This window comes from Conger conger, chromosome 6 (assembly GCF_963514075.1).
Source record: "Conger conger chromosome 6, fConCon1.1, whole genome shotgun sequence".
Lineage (NCBI taxonomy): Eukaryota > Metazoa > Chordata > Actinopteri > Anguilliformes > Congridae > Conger > Conger conger.
In genome coordinates, this window is record NC_083765.1 from 2078612 (window position 1) to 2091857 (window position 13246).

The 13246-nt window shown below is 49.5% G+C and overlaps 1 protein-coding gene across 2 annotated transcripts in view; it reads left to right on the forward strand.

Moving 5' to 3' along the window:
* The first annotated feature begins 526 nt into the window (after nt 1-526).
* LOC133130686 (HEPACAM family member 2-like) overlaps nt 527-13246 on the forward strand; it is an 82333-nt gene continuing 69613 nt past the window's right edge. For both annotated transcript variants that reach the window (XM_061245446.1, XM_061245447.1), the window contains exons 1-2: nt 527-765; nt 1263-1550. In XM_061245446.1, coding sequence (XP_061101430.1) covers nt 759-765; nt 1263-1550 — 295 coding nt within the window. In that variant the 5' untranslated portion in view covers nt 527-758. The remainder of the gene's footprint in view (nt 766-1262; nt 1551-13246) is intronic.

Below are 13246 nucleotides of genomic sequence, written 5' to 3' on the forward strand. Positions count from 1 at the left end.
AGGTGCCTAAGACTTCCGCACAGTAATGTACATATAAAAAAGCACTTGAATCAGCAGATAATGTGCTTTAACCACATGTGAATTAAATAGCTTGAATACAAATCCTGGGAAAACTAAATGGCTGCTGGAAATGGTGTTGATGGGACAGCAGGGGGCAGTAGGGGAACAGTTGGGGGAAGTAGGGGAACAGTTGGGGGCAGTAGGAGTATGGTAGGGGGCAGTAGGGGAATGGTAGGGGGCGGTAGGGGGCAATAGGGAACAGTAGGGGGCAGTGGGGGATGGTAGGGGGCAGTAGGGGATGGTAGGGGCAGTAGATGGCAGTAGGGGGTGGTAGATGGCGGTAGGGGGCAATAGGGGGCAGTAGGGGAATGGTAGGGGGCAGTTGGGGAACAGTAAGGGGCAGTAGAGGACAGTAGGGGGGCAGTAGGGGGGCAGTAGGGGGACAGTAGGGGGGCAGTAGGGGGCAGTAGAGGGACAGTAGGGGGGGCAGTAGGGGGGTAGTCATCCCTCTGGTCAAATAAAACTCAATGCTCCAGTGCAGTGATGGGGACACTGTACTATAGATGAGATGCTGTCTTGCGAATGAGAACTTAAACCAAGGTCTTGACTCACTGTGGTCATTAAAGCTCCACTCTTCACAAAGATTGGGGTTCCCCGGTATCCTGGCTAAATTCCCTACCCTGGCTCTCTCAACCTGCCCTCTAATCGTCCCCTGATTCAATTGGCTGATCCTCTTCACCTCTTCACCTCATCAGCTGATGTGTGGTGAGTGTTCTGGATTGCAGTTGCGTCACCCAGGTGGATGCTGCACATTGAGTTTTAGAGTTTTCAGCTGGTGAGAAAAGCGCTATATAAATTAGAGTACAGAGCTAAATTAATAAAATTACTTTCCCAGACATTGTACAGTTTACTGTACCTGCTAGTGTGAAGTTAAGTCTGTTAAGATCTATTCTGGCTTGTAACAGTCAGGTGTGGTCTTTGGTTCATGTGCTTTCCACAATTAAAAAAACAACCGTCTCCTGAGAACACAAAGTGCTTTGCATCTTTATTCAGCTGAAAACCAGTCACTCTTCTTCCAATCCTACTTTCCCTTTTATCCCTCTCTCCTGTGTGTCTTTCCCTTCCTCTCCATTTCTCTTTCCCTCCCTCTTTCATTTTGTTTCTCTCTCTCCCTCTATCCTTTCTTTCCCTCCGTTTCTCTCTCACCCTCTCTCTCTCCCTCTATTTCTCTCTCACCCTCTCTCTCAACCCTGTCTCTCCAGGTGTGTGTGTCTCTTCCCAGTCGAACGTGCTGAACAGCATTGTGGGAGAGACGGTCACGCTCCCAGCCGCAGTGAAGGACACCGGCTTCTTGCTGAAAGCTGGCAGTGGAATAGCGACAGTAGTCAGTCACTCCTGCCAGATCACCAACTACAGCTACAGTGCCCGGCTGCGGTGGGACCCCAGCTCTGGGCTCTTCTCCCTCAGGGGCCTGAGGACAGAGGACTCTGGGGACTACACAGTACAGGACAGCGGTGCCAACTTAAAAACCTTCCACCTGGATGTGTGGGGTGGGTGCGCTGTACTGTGATGGGCACTTTGAGTCTCTGACATTAAAACCAGGCCGTGGTCACAGAACCTCAACTCTGGGAGCAGGAGGAGGAGGAGGGAGTGTTGAAGGCTCACACAGAGAGTAGAGTTAAGGGCCAGTGTTACTGGCCAGTGTTGAAGGCTCTCTCACAGAGAGTGGAGTTAGGGGCCAGTGTTAATAGCCAGTGTTAAAGGTTCACACAGAGTGGAGTTAGGGGCCAGTGTTGATAGCCAGTGTTGAAGGCTCACACACAGAGAGTAGAGTTAGGGGCCAGTGTTAATAGCCAGTGTTGAAGGCTCTCCCTGTTGCTGTATCTCTGCACAGACCCAGTACCCAGTGTTAATAGCCAGGGTTGAAGGCTCTCCCTGTTGCTGTATCTCTGCACAGACCCAGTACCCATTGTTAATAGCCAGGGTTGAAGGCTCTCCCTGTTGCTGTTCCAGTATCCAGACCTCAGGTGTCCAGCAGGAGCAGGGTGAAACCCAGCTGCAGTGTGCTGTGCTCTGTGGAGAATGGGAGAGAGCTTAACATGTCCTGGCACAGAGAGGGGCAGATACTGTCCAACACCAGCAGCCCCAATCTCAGCACCCCCCTGTCCCTCCCTCTGGAGATAGAAGAGAACAGCGCCCCCTACAGCTGCGTGACTGCAAACCCTGTCAGCAAAAAGACTGTCATAGGCAGACCGGAAGAGCACTGCTTTGGTGAGAAACTGTGCCTGCTGTACTAAAAATGCCCGTTCTTCCAAGCATTGCCTAGAATTTGTAATATGTGAGAATCTATGATTCAGTTTTGTAATGTTGTGCAAGTACTTTATTGGGAGCCAGTTTTGACATACGGTCTCCTCCAAAAGTATTGGGACAGCCAGACCCATTCCTTTGTTTATGCAATACACTGGATACATTTGGGGTTGAGATGAAAAGATGAACATGAGACAAGAGTTCAGAATTTCAGCTTTTATTTCCTGGTATTTACACCTAGATCTAACAAATTGAGATAAAAGTGCCAGGAAATAAAAGCTGAAATTCTGATTTTGACCTCAAACTTAATTGTCTTCAGTTAATAGCAAAAACAAAGGACTTGACATTACTGTACAAATACTTTTGGCAGGGACTGTATGGAAGCAAATACACATATGACATATTGTTCCTTTAAATTAGGTGTATTGATAGTGTGTTTTTAGATAAAAGTCTGCATCTACCAAGTGGTGATACTTTGCTCCCATTAAAATCGATATTATTTGGCTGTTATTTGGGTAAAAAAGTTAACATCTAATTATATGATTAATTCTGAGAAACTCAGCGCTCTGTGCTTTCCGTAGTCTGCTCCAGTCCCTCATTCTTTTGTTCCACCTGTGTTTCATTTTGTGTCTCTGCCTCCCCGCCCCTTATATGTACTTCCTTCCTGTCTCTTGTCATGCAGCTCACCTGTGTCTCATTTGTCTGTCAATCAGTTCATCTCTTTAAACCTACCCTTTTCAGTTTCTTTTTGCCAGTTCGTCTTTCTGTATTCTGTTCCCCACCCCAGTTCTAGCTCCCTGTGCATGTGCCCTGTGCCCTGTGCCCTGTGGATCTTTTTGGATTGCCTGGCTTTTTCGACTCTTCTTTTGGATCACGATTTATGTACTTCTAACCTGTTTTGAACTGAACTGAACAGGTTTAAGTAGATTAAGTGAATGACAGACAAATGAGACACAGGGACTTAGACAGAAAATCAGGAGACAGAAAACACTGACAGATCCGAGGACTTTAGTTTGTACAGTATATGCTGTCTGCCTCTCTAAGGAATCACCACCTTAATGTAAAACCGTAAACAGTTGGCATTTATATAGCGCCTTTATCCAAAGTGCTGTACAATTGATGCTTCTCATTCACCCATTCACACTCACACTCACACACCAACGGCGATTGGCTGCCATGCAAGGCACCGACCAGCTCGTCAGGAGCATTTGGGGGTTAGGTGTCTTGCTCAGGGACACTTCGACACAGCCCGGACGGGGGATCGAACCGGCAACCCTCCGACTGCCAGACGACTGCTCTTACTGCCTGAGCCCCACATGGTAGAGGGGTTTGTGTGTCCCGGTGATCCTGGTAGCCATGTTGTCAGGGGCATTAGCATTAGCCCCCAGTAGGGTCTCCCAAGGCAAATTGGTCCCGGGGAGGGGCCAGACTAAGAGCGATTCAAAGACTCCATGACACGGCCTCACAGATACCCAGCTACCTCGCCCGGAAAAGGGAAACCGGGGCCCCCTTCTGGAGCCAGACCCGGGAGGGGAGCTCATCGGCGAGTGTCTGGTGGCCGGGCCTTATCCCATGGGGCCCGGCCGGGCACAGCCCGAACTGGTTACGTGGGGTCGCCGCCCTATGGGCTCACCACCTGCAGGGGTCGGCATCGGAGTCGGGTGCTTTGCCCAATGGGCAGTAAGTAAAGGCGGGGATCCTGGCATGCTGATCCTCGGCGTTGCACACTAGTTCTGGGGATGTGGAACATCACCTCTCTGGTGGGGAAGGAACCGGAGCTAGTGTGGGAGGCGGACCAGTACCAACTAGATATAGTTTGGCTCACCTCCACGCACAGCACTGGCTCTGGAACCAAACTCCTGGAGAGGGGCTGGACTCTGTTCTCAGGGCGAGAGGCGCCGGGCGGGTGTGGGGATACTCACAAGCCACCGGCTGAGTGCCACTGTGTTGGAGTTTCACCCGGGGAAGGAGAGGGTCACCTCTCTGCGACTACATGTCGCTGGGGGGAAAGCCCTGACTGTCGTTTGTGCTTATGCACAGTATCCGGCCTTCTTGGAGTCACTGGGCAGCATCCTGGAAAGGGTGCCGCCCGGAGACTCCATAGGTCTCAGGCTGTTTTCATCAGGGGAGGAGAACCCAGACTGGGGATATTGTCGGGTGTTGGAAAGAACACTTTGAGGAGCTCCGGAACCCGAACAACACATCCTCTGTGGAAGAGGCAGAGCCAGAAGACTCGGGGGAATCCGCACCTATATCCCTGGCGGAAGTTGCTGAGGTAGTCAAAGAGCTCCTCAGTGGCAAGTCGCCAGGTGTGGATGGGATTCGCCCTGAGATGCTGAACGCTCTGGACATGGTTGGGCTGTCTTGGCTGACACGCCTCTTCAGTGTCGCGTGGAGGTCAGGGACAGTACCCGCAGAGTGACAGACTGGGGTGGTGGTCCCCATTTTCAAGAAGAGGGACCGGAGGGTGTGCTCCAATTATCGGGGTATCACACTCCTCAGCCTCCCTGAGAAAGTTTTCTCGAGTGTGCTGGAAAGTAGGCTCCGACCGACGGTCGAACCTTGGATTCAGGAGGAGCAATGTGGCTTCCGTCCTGGTTGTGGAACAGTGGACCAGCTCTTTACCTTGGCAGGGTTGCTGGCAGGGTCATGGTAGTTTGCCCATCCAGTCCACATGTGCTTTGTGGACTTGGAGAAGGCTTTCGACCGTGTCCCCAGGGGAACCCTGTGGGGGGTACTGCGGGAGTGTGGGGTACCGGGGCCGTTGTTACGAGCAATCCGGTCCCTGTATAACCGAATTGAGCGCTGTGTCCGAATCCTCGGCACAAAGTCAAGCATGTTTCCAGTGGGTGTTGGACTCCGTCAAGGTTGCCCCTTGTCACCGGTCCTGTTTGTGATATCCATGGACAGGATCTCAAGGCGCAGCCGAGGTGAGGTTTGGTGACCTCAGAATTGCATCTCTGCTTTTTGCGGACGACGTGGTTCTGCTGGCTTCATCGAACCGTGACCTTCAGCACGCCCTGGAGCGGTTTGCAGCCGAGTGTGAAGCGGCCGGGATGAGAGTCAGCACCAAGTCCGAGGTCATGGTTCTCTGCCAGAAAACGGTGGATTGCTCCCTCCGGGTTGGGAACAAGTCATCGCCCCAAGTGAAGGAGTTCAAGTATCTCGGGGTCTTGTTCACGAGTGAGGGTAGAAGGGAGCGTGAGATCGACAGGCGGATCGGTGCAGCATCAGCAGTAATGCGGGCATTGCACCGGACCGTCGTGGTGAAGAGGGAGCTGAGCCGGAAGACATGGGTGTGTGTGTGTCAGTGTGTGTGTGTGTGTGTCAGTGTGTGTATGTGTGTGTCAGTGTGTGTATGTGTGTGTCGGTGATGCTGTGCTGTGGGGTCTCTTACAGAATCTGTGTGGAAGCCTCATATAAAGACCTCAGCAGCACAAGGGGGCAGGAGCTGCTCACTGCAGTGCTCTGTGCCGAACGGAAGAGGGCTCACCCTGTCCTGGAGGACAGAGAGGGAGACACTGTCCCACACCAGAGACCCCAATCTCAGCACCCTGTTCCTCACTCTGGAGATAGAGGCGTCCAACTCCACCTACACCTGTGTGGCTACAAACCCTGTCAATGAGGAGGGAACAGCCTTCCTCCCCACACAGGTCTGCGGGCAAGAGGGTAAGAAGCAGCTCTCTGTAGGGAAGAGGGTAAGGAGCAGCTCTCTGTAGGGAAGAGAGTAAGGAGCAGCTCTATGTAGGGAGGGTAAGGAGCAGCTCTGTAGGGAGGAAGGTAAGGAGCAGCTCTCTGTAGTGAAGATGGTAAGGAGCAGCTCTCTGTAGGGAGGAGGGTAAGGAGCAACTCTGTAGGGAGGGTAAGGAGCAGCTCTCTGCAGGGAAGAGGGTAAGGAGCAGCTCTCTGTAGGGAAGATGGTAAAGAGCAGCTCTCTGTAGGGAGGAGGGTAAGGAGCAGCTCTATGTAGGGAGGGTAAGGAGCAGCTCTGTAAGGAGGAAGGTAAGGAGCAGCTCTCTGTAGTGAAGATGGTAAGGAGCAGCTCTCTGTAGGGAGGAGGGTAAGGAGCAACTCTGTAGGGAGGGTAAGGAGCAGCTCTCTGCAGGGAAGAGGGTAAGGAGCAGCTCTCTGTAGGGAAGATGGTAAAGAGCAGCTCTCTGTAGGGAGGAGGGTAAGGAGCAGCTATCTCTAAGGAGGATGGTAAGGAGCAGCTCTGTAGGGAGGATAAGGAGCAGCTCTCTGTAGGGAAGAGGGTAAGGAGCAACTCTCTGTAGGGAGGAGGGTAAGGAGCAACTCTGTAGGGAGGGTAAGGAGCAGCTCTCTGCAGGGAAGAGGGTAAGGAGCAGCTCTCTGTAGGGAAGATGGTAAGGAGCAGCTTTCTGTAGGGATGGTAAGGAGCAGCTCTCTGTAGTGAAGAGGGTAAGGAGCAGCTCTCTGTATGGAGGGTAAGGAGCAGCTCTCTGTAGGGAGGAGGGTAAGGAGCAGCTATCTGTAAGGAGGAGGGTAAGGAGCAGCTCTGTAGGGAGGAGGATAAGGAGCAGCTCTCTGTAGTGAAGATGGTAAGGAGCAGCTCTCTGTAGGGAGGATAAGGAGCAGCTCTCTGTAGGGAGGAGGGTAAGGAGCAACTCTCTGTAGGGAGGAGGGTAAGGAGCAGCTCTCTGTAGGGAGGATAAAGAGCAGCTCTCTGTAGGGAGGAGGGTAAGGAGCAGCTATCTCTAAGGAGGAGGGTAAGGAGCAGCTCTGTAGGGAGGAGGCTAAGGAGCAGCTCTCTGCAGTGAAGATGGTAAGGAGCAGCTCTCTGTAGGGAGGATAAGGAGCAGCTCTCTGTAGGGAAGAGGGTAAGGAGCAACTCTCTGTAGGGAGGAGGGTAAGGAGCAACTCTGTAGGGAGGGTAAGGAGCAGCTCTCTGCAGGGAAGAGGGTAAGGAGCAGCTCTCTGTAGGGAAGATGGTAAGGAGCAGCTTTCTGTAGGGATGGTAAGGAGCAGCTCTCTGTAGTGAAGAGGGTAAGGAGCAGCTCTCTGTAGGGAGGGTAAGGAGCAGCTCTCTGTAGGGAGGAGGGCAAGGAGCAGCTATCTGTAAGGAGGATGTTAAGGAGCAGCTCTGTAGAGAGGAGGATAAGGAGCAGCTCTCTGTAGTGAAGATGGTAAGGAGCAGCTCTCTGTAGGGAGGATAAGGAGCAGCTCTCTGTAGGGAGGAGGGTAAGGAGCAACTCTCTGTAGGGAGGAGGGTAAGGAGCAGCTCTCTGTAGGGAGGATAAAGAGCAGCTCTCTGTAGGGAAGAGGGTAAGGAGCAACTCTCTGTAGGGAGGAGGGTAAGGAGCAACTCTGTAGGGAGGGTAAGGAGCAGCTATCTCTAAGGAGGAGGGTAAGGAGCAGCTCTCTGTAGGGAAGATGGTAAGGAGCAGCTTTCTGTAGGGATGGTAAGGAGCAGCTCTCTGTAGTGAAGAGGGTAAGGAGCAGCTCTCTGTAGGGAGGGTAAAGAGCAGCTCTCTGTAGGGAGGAGGGTAAAGAGCAGCTATCTGTAAGGAGGAGGGTAAGGAGCAGCTCTGTAGGGAGGAGGATAAGGAGCAGCTCTCTGTAGTGAAGATGGTAAGGAGCAGCTCTCTGTAGGGAGGATAAGGAGCAGCTCTCTGTAGGGAGGAGGGTAAGGAGCAACTCTCTGTAGGGAGGAGGGTAAGGAGCAGCTCTCTGTAGGGAGGATAAGGAGCAGCTTTCTGCAGGGAAGAGGGTAAGGAGAAGCTCTCTATAAGAAAGAAGATAAGGAGCAGCTCTCTGTAGGGAGGGTAAGGAGCAGCTCTCTGTAGGGAAGAGGGTAAGGAGCAGCTCTCTCTGACACATTCTCTCTCTCTCTCTCTCTCTCTCTCTCCCTCTGTCTCTGTCTCTATCTGTCCCTCCATCTCTCTCTCTCTCTCTCTCTCTCTCTCTCTCTAGGTCACCGTCCCCATGATGCAGTGCTGTATGTAATGTTTGTGTTGAGGCTGGTGGAGTTTGTGTTGGTGACTCTGGCAGTGGTTGTGTTACTCCATCTGTATCATAAAGAACATTGCGGCGGTGACCCGGTCTTGCAGGTTCTTCCTATACAACATACGGAGAATCCGCCCCTTTCTCACCCCCTACTCGACCCAGCTCCTGGTCCAAGCGATGGTTCTGTCCCACCTGGACTACTGCAATTCCCTCTTGGCTGGCCTCCCAGCGTCCGCCATCAGACCCCTCCAACTCATCCAGAATGCAGCAGCTCGTCTGGTCTTCAACCTTCCCAAATACTCACACGTCACCCCCCTGCTTACTTCCCTCCACTGGCTGCCTGTCATGGCTCGCATCAAATTCAAAACATTGGTGCTAGCCTTCCAAGCAGTTAAAGGGTCTTCCCCAGCTTATCTGCAAAAAATCATCAGACCCTACACCCCTGCCAGACCTCTTCGTTCAGCCTCCACAGGCCGCTTGGCACCTCCCCCTCTCAGAACCTCCACCTCACGCTCACGACTACTGTCTGTTCTGGCTCCACGGTGGTGGAACGAACTCCCCGTTGAGGTCAGAACTATAGAATCTCTCCCCACCTTCAAGCGCAAGCTGAAGACACACCTCTTCAAGCAGCACCTCTCCCCATCCCTCCCTACCTCCCTGTGAACCTTAATTGTTGTCTCTGTGACTTGCTTTGTGTATCGGTATTTTTAGTTAGCTAGGTAAGCAGTGTTTGGATAGTTAACTTTGGTCACTTTTGCTCTGTTTGTTTGTTTGTTCAAAAAAAAAAAAAAAAAAAAAAAAGGGCCCTTGTCCTTATCTTTGTTGTACAGGTAGCAGTTGAAATTGTACTTCCCTCTAGGGTCTTTCAGCGAACTTATCCCTGGTTATGGGTAAGCACTTTGTTGTACGTCGCTCTGGATAAGAGCGTCTGCCAAATGCCGATAATGTAATGTAATGTAATAAAGTTCTCACTCAAAACAGGTAACTACCCCTATCATGACTCCCATCACACACACATCCACACACACACACACACACACACACACCTCTGAGATGTTTCACACATGATCTCTTTTTCTTTCTGTTTGCAGCACAGAGAGAGAAGAGGTCGGAGAAGATATAGCGCTGTAGATTCACACACACACACACACACACACAGACACACTCACACACACTCACACACTCATACACACACCCACACACTCACACACACACAGACACACCCAAACACCCGCACACACTCACACACTCACACACACACACACACAGACACACGCACACACCCGCACACTCACACACACACAGACACACCCAAACACCCACACACACACACATACACACACACACACATGCATGCACACACACACATAAACATTTGAAATGTCCTATAAATGAGTTCCTGTGTGTTGTACACATTATGGCAGCCGACTGCTTAAAGCCCTGTTACTTCCTGCTGTCTGCAGTGAGTGCTGATCCAAATGTAAAGGGCTTCATCTTACTGCAGACACACTGAACAAACTCAGGGAAGCTCCACACAGACCAGTGCAGTGCTTTCCCCAAAGGCTGCTGCTCATTTTGATTAAGTGTGTGAATGATCTGTTAAAGTGTAAAACTGTAAATGTAAAACTTGTTGACTTGTGTTTAAACAGAAAAAGACTGACCCTGCTTGTCCTGCATGTTTTATGTCTTGTTATTCCCCACGGCTGCTTCTCACTCGTGTTCTGCAGGAAACAGGAACTGCTTCCAGAAAGCAGATGTGTTCTCTGGCACTTTGCCTCATTGAGTGGATATTTGTAACAGCACTTTCACTCTGTGTGTGAGTGTGTGTATGAATGGGTGAATGGAGAAGCATCAATTGTACAGCGCTTTGGATAAAGGCGCTATATAAATGCCTGCCATTTACCATTTGCCATTTACTCTGCAGTCCAGCAGCTGAACTGCGCAGTCACTGGGTCCAAGAATCCTTCATGCGCAGCTGGGCAAGTGTGTAGCTAATGACACAGTGTTCCTACAGCAGTGTGCAGCTAATGACACAGTGTTCCTACAGCAGTGTGTAGCTAATGACACAGTGTTCTTACAGCAGTGTGTAGCTAATGACACAGTGTTCTTACAGCAGTGTGTAGCTAATGACAGTGTTCTTACAGCAGTGTGTAGCTAATGACACAGTGTTCTTACAGCAGTGTGTAGCTAATGACACAGTGTTCCTACAGCTGTGTGTAGCTAATGACACAGTGTTCTTACAGCAGTGTGTAGCTAATGACACAGTGTTCCTAAAGCAGTGTGTAGCTAATGACACAGTGTTCCTACAGCAGTGTGTAGCTAATGACACAGTGTTCTTACAGCAGTGTGTAGCTAATGACACAGTGTTCTTACAGCAGTGTGTAGCTAATGACACAGTGTTCTTACAGCAGTGTGTAGCTAATGACACAGTGTTCTTACAGCAGTGTGTAGCTAATGACACAGTGTTCCTACAGCAGTGTGTAGCTAATGACACAGTGTTCCTACAGCAGTGTGTAGCTAATGACACAGTGTTCCTACAGCAGTGTGTAGCTAATGACACAGTGTTCTTACAGCAGTGTGTAGCTAATGACACAGTGTTCTTACAGCAGTGTGTAGCTAATGACACTGTGTTCCTGCAGCAGTGTGTAGCTAATGACACAGTGTTCCTACAGCAGTGTGTAGCTAATGACACAGTGTTCCTACAGCAGTGTGTAGCTAATGACACAGTGTTCTTACAGCAGTGTGTGGCTAATGACAGTGTCTGAGCTGTGACACCTCCCCTCCCTGAGACCTTTCCCAATACCAAAATGTGCATGTCTCGAGTTTCTTGTTGTGATGTTTAATTGTTTGCTTATGTGCAGAGGTTTTTTTTTTTCCTAATCCCACACTGGGCCCCCCTAAAGGAGCTCAGTTTGGGGAGTTGTATTTTTCCCTCATCTCCCCCCATTGTTTCTTTCTTATCTAATGATAGTTCTCCTGCTCCTGTCTCCCTCCCCATGTTGGCCACGAAATGGCCACTGTATGTTTCTTGGACGGGATGAAACTGTCAACTGTAATTTCGTTGCTCTGTACTGTGGAATGACAATAAAGCTATTCTATTCTATTCTATTATTACAGCAGTGTGTAGCTAATGACACAGTGTTCTTACAGCAGTGTGTGGCTAATGACACAGTGTTCCTAAAGCAGTGTGTAGCTAATGACACAGTGTTCTTACAGCAGTGTGTAGCTAATGACACAGTGTTCTTACAGCTGTGTGTAGCTAATGACACAGTGTTCCTACAGCAGTGTGTAGCTAATGACACAGTGTTCTTACAGCAGTGTGTAGCTAATGACACAGTGTTCTTACAGCAGTGTCTAGCTAATGACACAGTGTTCCTACAGCAGTGTGTAGCTAATGACACAGTGTTCCTATAGCAGTGTGTAGCTAACGACACAGTGTTCCAACAGCAGTGTATAGCTAATTGTTACGTTCCACGTATGTATGTCTGTCTGTTTCCCCCCCTTAAACTCTACAGATGAAGCCATCAACCATTTCCATTCGCTGTCCCTGCTGTCCATCATCATTGCCCTGGTCCCGCCTCCACCAATCACATCCCTCTGCTTATATAAACTGTGTTGGCTGCCCTATAGGGGGCGATGCTTGACTTGGCTATTCATTCCCTTGATAACCCTGTTGTGTGCATGTGTGTTCCTCCGTTCTCCTACTCCTATGAATGTGGTTGTCGGTGTGTAGGCCCTGGGGCAGGTAAGACAGAGGCCTCTATACACTGTTGCTGCACGTAGGGTGAACCATTGTTTAGACACCTTAGGAAAGGGGTGATTGCCACCTATGTACTTTTGATTATAGAGTAGAGATATATTATTTTGTTCAGTGAACAGTTAGTATGTATTTTGTTTTTAGCTCTCTTTGGTTTTGTTAATTTAATTGATTTGGCAACACCCAGGTCCCTTGGCCTCGTACCCCATGTGTCTTTGTCTTGTGAGTTTTTGTTTGAAAACTGTAAATAGCACCGCCACTGTAAATTTTTGTAAATACACTTATTGCACCTCAAACCTGGTTTGTTCGATCATTTTCACTCCAGTAGCGCTCAAATACATCCTCCCGGTCATTTTTATTTCATTGTAATTTTGTTGCGTACTCCCTCCTACCCCTGGACGCCTGAGAACGTAACACTAATGGCAGTGTTCCTACAGCAGTGTGTAAGCTAATGACACAGTGTTCCTACAGCAGTGTGTAGCTAATGACAGTTTTCCTACAGCAGTGTGTAGCTAATGACACAGTGTTCTTACAGCAGTGTGTAGCTAATGACACAGTGTTCTTACAGCAGTGTGTAGCTAATGACACAGTGTTCTTACAGCTGTGTGTAGCTAATGACACAGTGTTCTTATAGCAGTGTGTAGCGAATGACACAGTGTTCCTACAGCAGTGTGTAGCTAATGACACAGTTTTCCTACAGCAGTGTGTAGCTAATGACACAGTGTTCTTACAGCAGTGTGTAGCGAATGACACAGTGTTCTTACAGCAGTGTGTAGTTCATGACACAGTGAATTAATTCAGGTATTATTTGAGCCCAAAGATTTATTGTTTTAGCATCAATCAGATAAAACATTTCATTGTCACACAAGGATAAAATGAACAGTCACACAATGTCAGAGAAATAAGGCATTCCAGGTATTTATACCACAATGAGTGCAAAGCTCATGGATACAGCCAAAAAGATCACCTTGAGTCAACAGTTTTTCACACACAGATATTTCAGGGTAGATTGTCAGTTATTCAAAGTGTCTCTTTTGGCAAGTGCATGCAGGCCTGGGGCCTGGTTTAATGGCAGTGTGTACTGATATGAAATAACATTAACCCACTCCCCCACATTAATGTGTGACACTGAATGATGGAAAATATTCAATGAAAAAGATTAATTTTCTAAAAGAAAAAACCCAGCAATGTTTACAGCCCTTTCATGAGCCAAATTTC